General features: G+C 40.2%; 1 protein-coding gene across 1 annotated transcript; it reads right to left on the minus strand.

Annotated features, from left to right (window-relative positions):
* Positions 1-313: 313 nt before the first annotated feature.
* BLOC1S4 (biogenesis of lysosomal organelles complex 1 subunit 4) lies at positions 314-14695 on the minus strand. Its single transcript, XM_074987578.1, has 5 exons — positions 14355-14695; positions 10497-10568; positions 6968-7069; positions 5361-5495; positions 314-861 (listed from the first exon to the last, which is right to left on the minus strand). Exons 1-5 carry the CDS (start codon positions 14547-14549, stop codon positions 760-762), a joined length of 606 nt encoding a protein of 201 aa, XP_074843679.1. The 5' UTR covers positions 14550-14695; the 3' UTR covers positions 314-759.
* Between the last annotated feature and the right edge of the window lie 61 nt (positions 14696-14756).

Consider the following 14756-nt stretch of genomic DNA (forward strand, 5'->3'; position numbering starts at 1 on the left):
GAAAAATTCATACAAAATAAATTCTTCTACTTTAATTATATCCTTTTAATCACAAGAGCTTTGGTAATCATACATATATAATATCATTATTTACAAAAGTCAAGGTTGTAGACATATCAAAAAACTTCCAACTTTAGACTGTCACTCTAACGTCTATAAGTCATCACACTCCTGTTCTCACTTTGCACGGTCTCGCAGAGTTAGAAGTTCAGAGTATTCCTATGTATTTTCAATCCAGTAATTTCTCTTGCACATTTTGGAGAACAGGACCCGAGCCATTCCTTGGGGACATTAACATACAGAGCTTTGTCCGTTTTTTTTTTTTTTTTTTTTTTTTTTTTAATTTCTGTTAACATGGGTCTACTAAAAAAATAGAAACCTTGCAGTATAAATACTAACACTGATAGCAGCACAGAAAGTAAACTGTTAAAATCCAAAAAAAAGGACATTTCCTATTTGTCAATTTTCTTACCAAAGTGTGTTTAAAGATGAAAAAAATAAATTGCAGGTGTGCCCTTACTAATTTCTTACTCGTCCAACATGAAGGTTTATAGCTTTGTTTTCGGAAGACTTCTTTACTCGTATTATACACAATAATAACTGAACACTGCTTATAATACTCTCGAAGACAGATGGTGGCACACAGGATGGCAATTTGCGATTTATATGCATAGAAATGCAGCAAGTTTGAGGCTAGCGTTGCTTTTGTTCATTAGCCGTTCTCTGTTCTGGATGATTTGTGTCAACCCAAGAGCAAAATTATGAATAAGATGGCTCACTGAGGCACGGAAAGTAGTCTTCAGTCTTGAAAAGGGCTGGAGGTTCATACAGAGTCCGATGTTGCCGTGAGGAAGATGATTTCTGTGATGAAGAAATATTTTATTTTATTTTTTCCTTGGCTTTACCACTTTTAGTTCAGTTATGTAAGGAGTTATATTTGCACAAGACCTCAAGGCTTGTGTCTCTTTACAAAAGACAAAAATTCCTTTGTATAAACTGCATAATTATGTAAAGTTGCCTCTACTTTACATGTAACAGAGATAGCCATGCTAGTCTATATACTATCAAAACAAAAAAGCAGTCCAGTAGCACTTCAAAAGACTAACAAAATAATTTATTAGGTGATGAGCTTTCATGGGACAGACTTTCATGGTTTTTATACAACTGTTTATATATAATGTTACAACATAAAATGTTAAACATTTTTATACTACTTTACATGGTTTTTTTATACTCTGTCTCTTGAAACTCAAACATGCATTTGCCAATCTAACTGGCTAATTTAAAAGCGTGCCTTTTGTTAATGAAGTCACTATAGTAAAATGAAATGGAAAATTTAGCTATTTTTCATATTCCAGAAACATAGAGCCTCTCTCACTGAAGTATTTTAACTTCTTGATCAAGTAGGTGAAACTTTATTTGATCAAAGTACATAAAGAAAAGCAGAAATAACCTGATGTTATAGACTAGAACAACAATGCAACTCAAAAGGTAACCTATTAATGTTTTTAAAAAATATGGAGAGATACCTATCTCATAGAACTAGAAGGGACCTTCAGAGGTCATCAAGTCCAGTCCCCTGCCCTCTCGGCAGGACCTAGCACCATCCCTGACTGTTTTTTTTTTAAATCTATTTACCCCAGACCCCAAAATGGCCCCCTCAAGGATTGAATTCACAACCCTTTGATTTAGCAGGCCAATGCTCAAACCACTCATCTACCCATTCCCTCTGGTGGAGAACGTGGGTAATAAAGTAACAGAGAGGAAGCCGAGCTAGTCTATACACTATCAAAACAAAAAGCAGTCAAGTAGCACTTTAAAGATTAGCAAAATAGTTTATTGGGTAATAAAGTGATGTACTAGATGCTCTATATATGTAAGGCGGTGGGGAAACACTACTGTAAATTGACTTTTGCTTCCTTTAGGGTAGAAATCATAATATGACAACTGGAGACCCCCTAACCATCAAGCAAGCTCATATGTAGGCTTTTCAGAAATTTTTATTTTTACATTGTTTTTGATGAAAACGCCAATGTTTACTTTTAAGAATGTTATAAACATTTGTATATTTAAACCATGCTTGCATGAAATTATGGGGTTTAAGAATTTATTTTCACCTTTAGTTCTTTTTAAATTTTCACAGTTGCAGAAGTTATTATGGGGGTAGGAGGATACCAGACAATTATATGGAATGACAGCCAACAATGCAATTCAGAGGTAAAGCTTTATGACTATTAAAACTCAGTCAACTCCAAATATCAAACTATACAAAGTTAAGTATCTATATGTCAAAGTTCTCATGCAGTACTTTTCCTACTTTGCCTAAATTTAGAAAGTCATAGATGTAAATCTTCGTCAGTCTATGTGTATAGTGAAACCAGTGTTTCCCCAACATTACTGAAAAAGCCTTCTAAACCAACTCATATGGCTTCATGATTCATACTACCCAAAAGGTTAGAAGATTAAATTGCTGATTTAAAAAAAAATACAAAAATATAATGACTTTTCACAGTTTGCATATTCATACACAGATATGGAGCTCTTAAATAGTAACATTATTAAAGGTCAAAAAGTCAATGTACACAAGGATTTTTAAATGCTTAACTTTTTAAAAACATTTTTAAATGACTCAAAGGAAATTGCTTTTTGCCAAAGGCAAGACTGATGATGCTCTCTCTATATACTCAAATTTTCAAATATTCTTAAAACAGAAAAAAAGATATTTTTGCATGTTTTGGTAACTCATAAAAGTCCAACTTTTGGGCAACCTACATAACTTCATTTTAAGTAACTGAAACCAAGGAGAATTCAGTATTTCCTGAAACTTATCCACACTTTTGTTACTGCCATGCTAACATTCAGCAAGTGCCATTTACCACAGGTAGTCTGACAATTTACTTTACTATACCTGTTGCAATCATTAGGGTCTAGAATTTGCATTATTTTACCCTTTGCTTTCAAAGGCTCATCACTTTCTCAGTAATTAAAGTGGTTTCAGCCAATAAATGTACTTTGACAAGTCTGAGGAAAATCCCCTCTGACACTTGTGTTACAGGAAAACTGAACAAAACTGTGAGCCGAAAGTTGCTTATCAGCAATTCACAACAAAGTGAAAAATGGCAGTTTGGTATATGGCTTGCTCCTATGAGAAAGTTTAAGTTAAATTTCAGAAAACTTAAAGGGATGCCATCAATTTAAGCATATCACTTCTCTCTGAAATAGTTTTTATCTACTACTGTAAAAAGTAACAGGACAATTATAACTGAAAATTCTAGAGTTTGTTTCTGCTTTGTGCAGTCTCCACTGGTTATATTAATTTTTACTTCACATACAGCAAAATGTGAAAGAAAAAATTTTAAAAAACACAATTAAGACCACAAAAGTTGGCCAAAGAACTCAAGAGCAGGCAAAATATTAAACTACTTTTTACTATTCTTTTGCCCTGGGGCTATGTCTACATTGCATTTCACTTTCAGAAGCGGAACGCAAATGAGCAAGATTTAAAATGCAAATGAGCTGTGGATTTACATATTTGTGCCTCATTTGCATATTCTCACAATCTCGCTTTTGGCAGAGGCTTTTCTGGAAGCAAAAACAGCTGTGTAGGTGGGGTTCCTTCAAAAACAAACCCTGTTTTGGAAGAACCCTTCTTCCAATTTTGTTTCTGGAAGAAGAGTTTTTTGAAAACAGGATTTGTTTTCAAAGGAACCCCATCCACACAACTGTTTTTGCATCCAGAAAAGCCTCTTCCAGAAGTGAGATTGTAAGAGACTACGAAAATGAGGCGTGAGATATGTAAATCTACACCTCATTTACATTTTCGATCTTGCTCATTTGCATTCTGCTTCCGAAAGCAGAATGCAGTGCAGACGTAGGCTGAGTGTCCAGCTAACTGAATAAGTATACTTACTTTTAAAATTTGCTCATTTCAAATGTAATCAGTATAAAAAAACCTACCTGCTCCATAACATTCAGATGTGGGAGAATTGTACATTCTCCTTTCTTAGCATGACCAATGTTCCAACAGGAGCTGAACTTCTTGGGGTCTTAAAACAAGATTGTGAGTGCATCATTTAACCACCAAAATTTCCTCCCCATCAGGGATTGGGTAAAAAGCAAAAAAAATAAATAAAACTTGACAAGTGAAAATAAGGGTCGGCAAAGAAGTTCTGTCAAAAATGAAAGATTTCCACAAAGCTCTTAGCAGGTGAAAGAAAGTTCTGTTGAAAGTTCTAAAATAACTAATTGTACTATTCACTCCCAAATGCTTGCGATAACTTAGGAATTATTGTTTATGGCCCCAGTCCTGCAAATGCTTAAATACTTGGTTAACTTTATGCAGGAGAGTAGCCTGTTGAAGAACCATATGCATGAAGCTATGTTCAGAAAAGGACTAGGTAAAAATGGCATCTTCACTCTTAAAAGATTTGGTCTCTGTTGATTGTTAGTGAAAATATTTCTGCAGCTTTATATTTGGCCTGCACTGTTATAGTGGAAACACCTGGATTCTAGTTCAGCTTTTTCCATCAACAAAATTACTAAGTTTCAACTACAGAATTTATCACTAGTGTAATAAATGTTCAACTAGTCTATAATGTTCAGGCTAGAACACAACTTGACTTTCCAATCCAGTGTGTCGGTATAAACTTCAAAATAACCACTTTTTAAGCAATGAACTCTGAAAAATTGATAGCCACAGAGATAATCAAGCATTCCATTGATGTTTTTACAAAGTGGAACAGCCTTGTCACTAACTGTAATATTGTATAAAGGCTTTTATGTAAACAAGAAAACAAAAGTGTCCTGGTCTATCAATCACTGGGGATTCTAGGCGCTACTGCAATATAAAAGAAAAGTTGCTTATTGGCTTTCCTCTTAAAAGTGCAAAATATTTTATTACCCTCTTCTTACAAACAAGGCCAATAAGGCACTGGGAGGTTAAATAACTAACTTGCCCAAGGCTGCAGAGCTAGTGTCAGAAATGGGAACAAGTCTTCTGACTTCAACTCTAAGTCATGTCTAAGAGACAATGCTAATTCTCTAGCCATACATAGTCCTTGACCACCCTCCTAGTAAGATAGTTTTTTCTACTATCCAACCTAAATCTCCCCCACTTCAACTGGAGACCACCGCTTCTTGTTCTGTCAAGAGCAATCAAGTATAGATCATTTGACAGTGTAGTCACTCTTCTCATGTCCTCCATAAACTTGTCAAGCTCAGTCTTGAAAAGAGGTTTTATATCCCTCCACTTGCCCATTATTCCCTTTGGGAAGCTGTTCCAAAACATCATAGTAACCTCATGCAAAGCTATCATTCTCATGAGCCCATTTTAAGCCACACCCACCTTGAGACATACTTACATTAAGAAAAGGTGGTACACTGATAGTGTGTAAGAATTTTTTAAAAGTGTTTGGAAAAGTTCCAAGGTCTGTTTCTGCTTTTGTGACCTGCTCCTCCAGTCCAGCCACATTATTTCCAACCATTTTTACAAAGGCCTGGTTGAAAAACAAAACCAAACCAAACCATTTTTATCCATAATTTTGTAACAGCATTTCCCAACAAGTGACCTGAAGAGATTCAGATTATATGAAAACTAAAATATAACCACGTGTAACAATCCTAAAAGAGCATAACCCACTTGTGCAACCTACCATATGACTGGAAAATGTCAATTTGAAAGTTTAGCAGAGTAAGGCTTTTTTTTTTTTTTAAATTAAATAAAGAGAATATAAACGTACTAAAATTCAGCAGGCTAATGTAATGCAAGGAGACAACCAGTGTACAGCTTTATTTAAATGCATTTTTTTAAACTTGTTTACATCAAGCAGGATTTTGTCCTAGTAAGCAGCAGTAAACAAAATTATATTTTAATTTGTAAGGTCTCAAATTGTTTTGCATAGCACTTGCTCTCAATTTGCTTCCATACCAGGAATTTCTCAACAAGAACAATAACTATAGGAAAGCAAACACACACCTCCAAAACATTCAATTTTAAAAAAATGGGGAAAAAACCAAATGCAAAACATTTTCCATATGTTCAGTAGTTAAGTTAAAATTACACACACAAAACAGCATATAAAATATTAAGCAAAACAATTTTAATATTCTGATAAGAGAAGTTTATGCATCAAAATGTTACACATTTACAACTAAATTTATGTACTACAAAAATTAACTGCACTGACATTAAGTGTATGAAAAATTCCACTCATTATTTTAAATCCACCCAGCAGCAAGTATCACGTAGAGAATGTATTTTTACATGAGGTGCTCTGCAAGGACGGCAGCTACTAACCTTGTAAAAATCAGAGAAAGGATTTTTGGAGGTTATATGTGCGGAAAAGGCAAAGAGTAAAAAGCAAAAATAACATGATTCTCAATGATAGTGAAAATGCCAGACATTGGGGCAAAATATCATTTTGATAATTCACTAGAGTAGCAAAACAACAAACCCACAAGTCCTTAGTAAGATTTAAAAAAGCACAAAATTATCTGTGGAAATATAGAAGAGCTATATTAAAAATATTCCACATGGTGAGATAGGTAGAAAACCTTAGCTCCTCTGTATTTCCACTTGCTACTAACATTCTACTTATCATTAGTTTGCTAGAAAATAAGGCAACCAGTACCATTTTTTTGGTCACAAAAAGTTGTGTATACACATCCTCTAGTGTTCCAGCGGACATCAGCAACATTATTAATTGGCTGCATGTGCCAGTCACTAACGTAATATTGGGCCCCACATCATTACATGTACTAGTTAACATCTTCCCTGTGAAAACACTAGTTCACAGGTAGAAACAGAAAGGCAGCCTGAGAAACGTGAAAGCCCAAAAAAAAAACCAAAACCACACATGCTAAATTCAGCACAGGAAAATTTTTGAAACATCTAAAAGGGGTCTGCAACTGCGGAAGGTGACAGTGTCCCCTTGAGAAAAGGAATGTAAATAAGTGACTACATACATACCTCTAGTTTGTCAATCTTTCTATATATCTGTCTCATTTCTGTAGCTTTTGTGTGAATCTGAGGTACACTTTCATTGACTACTTGAGAAGACTCGCTTCGAATCTAAAAAATTCCAAACAAAATACATAAAGTTGAATGAACACTATAATGACTAAATCTATACAATAACTTTGGTATATTTTAATACTAAACTTAGTGACAACTAGTTAAAGCCACTGGATCATGAAGGATGGAAACAAACCAGTGCTGGTATATATCTGTTTATATATGCAAGCATATGCTGGGCTCATGTGTTAAATGTTTCCAAATGGCACAGAGGACTGCCAATAATGAAAAACATAAGCCAAAATGTAATACATAATAATAAAATAATGAAAGTTTGTACTTTCAGCACTTTGCATTTAAAGATTGTAAAACTTTACAAATGTTAATATTAAGCTTATTGGACAGACTGAAAAATTAAGACACCAACTGAAGATCACAAAGAGCTAATGTATCTGAACTGCAAGTGGTTCAAGTGCAATTTTTTTTTAAATCATAGTTTCAAGAGCCAGTCACCCATTTCAAGTTTTTAAGTTGCCCATGACTACAGTATGACTCCTGCCATTCAGATAAAGAAAGAAAAAAAATTTGTTTTATTAGTAAGAGGTGCTATTTCTAGTAGGAAGATTTTTGTCTTTTCTGTCTCTTCTCTGACTTGCTCCCTTTTTCTTTTCTCTAAGCCCAACAACCAAAGAAATGTTCCAAACAACTGAATATGCCAAGCTGCATCAGAATTTTAAAATATATTTATACTGGAGCAACATCTTATTGGAGTTAGATTTTCTTGGAGAAGTATATAGGCACAAAACATATTTGGCAGGTGTCTGGTTTTGCTCTGTCAATGATATTACTAGAAAATACCTTTCTCACAAGGGGCATAAATTACTTATAAGGTATTCTTAATCAGAAGGTGCTATGGGATCGTCTGTCTCTCTTCTATGGTGCAGTCATGAGGGTGGTTCTGGGATTATCTATAGATAATCTTTTTGATTAGGGTAGATAGGCTGCTTTTACATTGCATATGCTTCTCTTTTTTTGGCATTCAGTTCTGAGTGAGGGACGGAATTTTGAAGCTCTTTTATACCTGAGGTTCCCAACCTTTTTTTTTGCTGCAACCCACCTCCAAGAAAGTTGGTACAGTGTATGGAGCTGGTGGGTGGAATCGTCATGTAAACAGTGCTTTCAGGGAGGATGCTCACATTGTGTGTAACTCTCAGCTGCCTGGAGGACAACTTGTGAGCACAGTGTAGATCCACCTGCTCCTTGCATGTGTGCCTGCAGGCTGGGTGCCAATGCCTTTAGTGTGCAGCCGGAACACCCCTGCAGCACTGCCACAATGCTGAATCCTATTTCAGCCACAGTGGGATGGGAGGATTGCAAGAGACAGAGCTAGAAGGAGGGGTAAGGGATGGGGGAAGGAGTGTGGTCTTATGATGCTGTGTGGTCTCTATGGGAATTAGCTGGCAGCACGATGGTGGCACAGCACTGGGTGGGGACAGTAATGGTAACAGGGGTCTTACAGATATGGACCATGGAATCAGCACTCTCAGACCCAGAGTGCCCCAGGGTATGCTGGGGGGAGCTGGCCACATTATGGAGTCTCAATAGTATACACTAGCTATCTTAAACAAGAAAAATGTTCTGAGCCAGTCAGGTCCTAGTGCCTCCTTGCTGATGTGGCGGGGAGGGGAGCAGGGAAAGGATGAGTGGCATGCCCCAAAATTTCAAAAACAATGTCTTACATGTTTTTAGCATACTATCACTAAGCCTCATTTTTATATAGGGATACCTGCTAATATCTAGTTAGCAATTCTGTGCTCTTTTTATTGTTAAACATAGAACAGTAAGAAGCAAAAATTTAAATAAAATAAATAAATGAATAAATACTATCATGTTGCAAAAATATTGCAAGTCTGTTTCAGAACTGTAAACTCTCAATGTACTCTTGTGATCTGAAATGAATTCTGCATCCATTAGAAAACCTAAAATTTCAGTAATGGCTATGAGTGGAGATGGTTTGGGAGCAAGCCTAAATTTCTGATTGCCAGAAGACAAGAGGGGACGACAGTAGAGAATCACTCCATAATTATTCTGGTATGACCCATTAGGGCAGACCCCTTATGTTCTTAATGATTTATTATGCTCATTGAAATTATGAAAGATGAAGTCTGGAGATTCAAGAGTGACTGAAGTCACATATTTAAAACAATGGTCAAAGGGGTAGCCATGTGAGTCTGTATCTGCAACAACGAGAAGTCCTGTGGCACCTTACAGGCCAACAATTTTGGGTGCATCTGACAAAGAGGGTCTATGCCCAGTAAAGCTTATACCCCAAAAAATCTGTTAGTCTATAAGGTGCCACAGGACTTCTCACTGTTTCTAAAACAATGGATTACTGTTAATTAAAGGTACAACATCAGGTTAGTAAGCGATACACTAGCGTCCCTTTTACTAATTACCAAAAACTCTCTTAGCTCGTCGGCTGGTCAAAATTCCATTTGCCCTAAGAGATTATATTTCCTGGAAAGGCAAATAAAATATTTTCATTTGCAATTATTATATTAAAGGTGTATTACTATATTTTTGTACCTCAGGTTAATTTTCACTAACATTTTTCAAGGCAATCTTATTAAAACAGAATTAAGAATAAAATCTAATTTTCTTTTCACTATTTATACTCTTTCCTATTTGCTTCTTTCTCAATGAAACCAGGCTTTTAAAACTCACTTCTGTTGATGGCTAAACAGCAGTGAATTTAATGTTTTGATTCTTGTGTATTAGCCTAATATTGTAACATTTACATTGCAAACACTGCATGAGGATATGTTGGTTTCTATAAAAGTTTACCTACTAGAATTAAAAGAAATACTCTTCTTGGTTTTAGGGTTAGAAAAAAAACTTATTATACTTATGGGCCAAATATGACTTAGAAGTGTCCCTTCACATAGCTGTCATTGTACCAGATAATATTTTCATAAAGGAGACCTCAAATACATGCTCAAATATACATGAACAGTTATACACCTACATTTGTGCACACCTCATTATTGCATGCAAAGTGGGTGACACTGGAGTAAGTCTGTACAGTAAGGCCATGTCTACACATGCCAAAAACAAATTAGGAATAAGGGAATTTTGAACTGTGGCACTTATTTTGAAGTGCCAGCGTCTATGCAGACTGTCTGCATTTCGAAAGCAGCACCTTCGAAGCGCGACTGGCCACGATTATGCTAATAAGGTGCTCAATATGCATGTCAGTGCCTCATTAACATGCTCCTTCTGAAAGGGAGGTGCATTTGTAGACACAGCCTAACCATTTGCACACCTAGATGTCTCCTTAAAAGAGTGGTCCATAATGTTCATCATATCCTGGTTATTACCCTGTACAAAAAAAACCCAACCTTGACTTTTTCTGTTCCTCCCTTGCTTCTCCTTCCCCAATCAAATAGGCAATACCCATATAGAAGTTATAAAGAACAATACATACCATGTCTAACATTCCCACAAATTCATCAACCCTGGTCAGCAAATCTTCTAGGCTCTTGTCTAAACTTTCTATCTGTAAAAAATATATTCATATAATAAAAATATGTACTAGCAGATCTCAACTAAAAATACATCTTAGGCTCTGTCTACACTTACACTCTTTCGAAAGAGGAATGCAAATGAGGGGAATCAAAAATGCAAATGATGCACTGATTTACATATCATGGTTCAGCTGCATAATCTCTTTTCAGAAGAGATTCTTGCAAAAGAAAAAAAAAAGCAGTGCAGACGGGGCTCTTTGGAAAATAAACCCCATCTTCGAAAAAACCCTTCTTCCTGAAACAAAATAGGAAGAAGGGTTCTTTCAAAGATGGGGTTTATTTTCCAAAGAGTCCCATCTGCACTTTTTCCTCTTTTGAAAGAATCTCTTCCGAAAAGCGATTATGCTACTGAAGCACAAGATATGTAAATCAGTGCCTCATTTGCATTTTTGATTTCCCTCATTTTCATTCCTCTTTCAAAAGAGGAATGCACATGTAGACACACCGTTAGTGAAACTACCACAATGTTGCCACTTCTTAACTACCTCTATACACAAATGACTAGTTTTTGATTAGGGTAGGTAGGCTGATTTTACACTGCACCTGTGCATCCAGAATCCCCTATTAAGACCCCCTGCACCCAAACCCCAACCCTGCCTGCACCTGTATCACCTCACCAAGTTCCTCACACCTGGGCTCCTACTCCACTCATCTCTGATCAGCAGCACCTGGTCCTAAACCCCATCAAGCCCCCACTGATCCAGTTCCTCCCACCCACTATACCCAGAACTCCTACTGAGCCACCCATACTTAGAATACCCCAACCAGAATCCACCCCCTGCCACTGGAATCCCCCCATATTAGGATCATATTGGACTGAGCCTGACTGCCCACAACTTGCATGAAGGGGCAGGGCCTCAGGATCATTCCGGGGCAGGCTCAGCCCTTGCACTTTGTCAGGTGGTGCAACCTCACTACCAATGCCACGACTGGGGTTGGAGGGGAAGGGGCTGCAGGCTAATCTTCCACCTCTGTGCAATCAGCAGCCTTTGCCCCCTACTGCCATACTGGAGCCTACATATTTATTTATAGGCAAAAATAATTTGGAGAATTGTAAAATGTTTTGCTCAGTTTTTTTTTTTTGGAAAGGCACAAGATTTCCCCAAGAGTTTCACAGGGATCCAAAACATTCATTATTTGGTTATACCAGTAGCAATTTAAAGGGCGGTTGACAGTGATAGATTAAATGTGCTGATTTACCCTCAAACCCAGTGCCTATTGCTTCTTAACCTAGATTGCGAGTTTAAACAATCTGTGCAACAGAGACCACATCTTTACACATACTTTCTACAGCAGATTCAGAACTTCAGCCGTACACATACTAGTATTACAAATTACCAGTTACATAAACCATTCCACCAGATGCAAAACCAGAAATCATCATACAATAAAAGGAGCTTATTAAAAAACAAGGCAATATCTGTGACATTCTGCGGTCTTCAAGGCACTGGAAATCCCTTTACAGTGGTTTGAGGGCCACTGAAAGCAAAACCCTGTGCTGAACTCTAACTCCCATTCCCAACCTATGGTGATTCTGAAATGTCATTTTATTAACCCCTCATTTTCTGAAGTAGTTCTTAAAATAGCACTTCTGCTGTACTTTACATGGGTGTGACTACACGGCCTTAGGGCAAATATGGGACAGTGGCCTCCAGGGACAGGGGGGCTGCTGTTCCATGTCAGGGCTCCTCAGTGATGGAGGCAACTGCCCCACAGTGAGGCACCAGGGATGGGGGCTCTGCTGCCTCCTGATGAGAGGGAGTGGAGGCTCCACAACCTCCCAGCAGGGAGATGCCAGGGAATGAAGAGGCTGCCCCATGGCAGAGCTCACTGGCAGTGGGTGGTGCCTCTGTGGGGCGCCAGGGAATGGGCAGCTACCCAGTGGAGGAGCGCCCTGACAGCGGGGTCTGCTGCCTCAAAACACTAGGTGCCAGGGAACAGTATCTCCACATAACATTGGACAATTAGCCCATTGTCTTAAAGTCAGAACACCTGTGAGACAGCTTAAATAAGGGATGTCCTGGGAAAAACAAGACAGATGGTCAGCCTAATGGGCATGCAGTGTCCAGCACAATGGGCCCAATAATCACTGGCTTTAGATGTCTGTCTAAGGTTATGTCTACAATGTAAAGTTTTGTCAACAAAACTTACAACAATACTCAAAAGCCAGTAAATAAATCACCAGAAATTCAAAGTTCGTATTTGCTCCCTCAGATGACAAATCACATCCACAATGTGAAGCACCATCATCTATAGCATGAGCAATGCATTTTGGGTATGTCTCTGACAGTGCAGTATTGAAGGAAGACACAGCTGATCACTAAATACCTTGGAATTCCTTCCCTGTTCTCCCACCCACCCCTCAGCTGCCAGGAGCAGCACCATGAGAAGCTCTGAGAGCTCTACATGTTGAGGCATGTCAATGCAGCGCAGCTGTCTATCCATCCCCTCTTTCCCCACCTGCAATAGCAGTCTGCTTGTCATTGCATTCCTACTGCAGAGCAGAACAGGAGTCTTCTAATAATTTGCTCTTTGTTTGCTACCCAAATACAGTAAACCCCCAAAATATGTGGCTTTAACACAGCTTAAGCACAACCTGAAGCTGCTCTGCCCCTTCTCCCTGCGTTCCCCAACCACAGCTGTCAGCCTGACAGCAGTGCAGCTGAGGGAAGGCAGGCAGAAGCAGTTAGGAATCCGACAAGCCCCGGTGGGCTGTTCAGTTTCCAGAGGCCTGCAAGTGGAGGGGAGCTGGGAACCAAGCAGCAGCCTAGCTCCCAGCTCCCCCCCAGACGTGTGTAAAATCTCAGTTATGTGGGAGTTGCAGGAATGCAACCCCAGCATAACTTGGGGTTTTATTGCAGGAGCAGCTGGCTCAGCTGTCAGATACTTCCAGGTGCTGTGAAAGGGGAGAGGCTATATGCCTTCAGAGATCAAAATGCCAAGGAGAGCCACCAAAGACAGACACTGCATGACAGTTGCAAAAGCCAGTTCTGCCCAAAAAATGAAGAACAAAGTGTACAGGATCTCTGTGTCAACAACAAGGGAGGTGGGGGGGGGGGGGGATTTCTGGGTGTGTGTGGTAATGGTGGAAGTTTTTGTCTCCAAAATTGGGCGCTTCCCCAAGAAAAGTCCCATTGCAGTGGGCACTCTGTTACGTTGCTAAAAACAGTTTTGGCACCAAAACGTAGATACCAATGTGAGGGCACTGCCACACTAGGGGGAGGGAGAGCTCAGTCCTTTGAGCATTGGCCTGCTAAACTCAGGGCCATGAATTCAATCCCTGTGGGGGCCATTTAGGGACCTGGGGCAAATAGATTTAAAAAAAAATACAGCAGGGTGGTGACAGGTCCTGCTATGAGGGCCGGGGACTGGACTTGACGTCCTGCCAAGGTCCCTTCCAGCTCTACGACATGTGTATGGGTACTACTGCCTCAAACTGCTCCCCCACAGCCTTATTTCCAGTCAGAGACAGGCCCCGAGACTGGCCCGGCCGGAACCCTCCCCTGCCCCCAAGGAAACAAACAGAAAAGTGAAACCAAACGCCGAACCCGCGCTCTCAGTTTGTCAATGACCCACGTTCCCCCCCCCCCCGCCCCGTTAAACTCCCACCCGTGAGCCACCAGCCCGCGGGGAGCAGCGATGGGGGGCGCGTCTCCCCTCAGGGGCGGGGCTCGGACCCTCAGCCCACCGTCCCCCCTACACAGGCCCGGGCAGCTACGGGGGCGCGCAGGGGAGAGACGCGCCCGCCCCACCCTCACCTGCGCGCACAAGTCGGCCCCGCCCGGCAGCAGGTAGCGGCAGTAGGCGTCGGCGGCGCGGCTGAGCAGCGGCTCCGGGGGCCCGCCCTCCTCGCCGACGCCCGAGGCGCTGCTGGGGCTCTGCGACACGTTGCCGCTGTCCTCGCTGAGCCAAGCGCCCGGCGGCTCCGGCTCCGCGACCGCCTCCTCCTCCATCCTGCCGCGCGAGCGCCCCGCCGGTCACGTGGGGAATGGGCGGTGCCAACGGCAGCTCCGCGGGGTCAAACGCAAAGGCCAACGCGACGGGCCGGCACGCCACGTGACGAGCAGCCGGCGCGCGGCGGACGTTGGGGGAGGCGGGACGCTCCTGGGGCAGAGAAGCTGGGAGCAGGGCGCGCGCGGCCGTACGGGGGCTGCTGAGGG

This window comes from Carettochelys insculpta, chromosome 2 (genome assembly GCF_033958435.1).
Source record: "Carettochelys insculpta isolate YL-2023 chromosome 2, ASM3395843v1, whole genome shotgun sequence".
NCBI lineage: Eukaryota > Metazoa > Chordata > Testudines > Carettochelyidae > Carettochelys > Carettochelys insculpta.

Bases quoted from the DNA above. Each gene is read 5' to 3' on its own strand.
- BLOC1S4 (XM_074987578.1), bottom strand. From the start codon at position 14,549: ATGGAGGAGGAGGCGGTCGCGGAGCCGGAGCCGCCGGGCGCTTGGCTC. The intron at 7,070-10,496 runs GTATGTATTGTT...GGAATTTTTTAG, and splicing joins TTGTGGGAATGTTAGACATG to ATTCGAAGCGAGTCTTCTCA. The intron at 5,496-6,967 runs GTATGTATGTAG...TTTTTCAACCAG, and splicing joins GAAAGATTGACAAACTAGAG to GCCTTTGTAAAAATGGTTGG.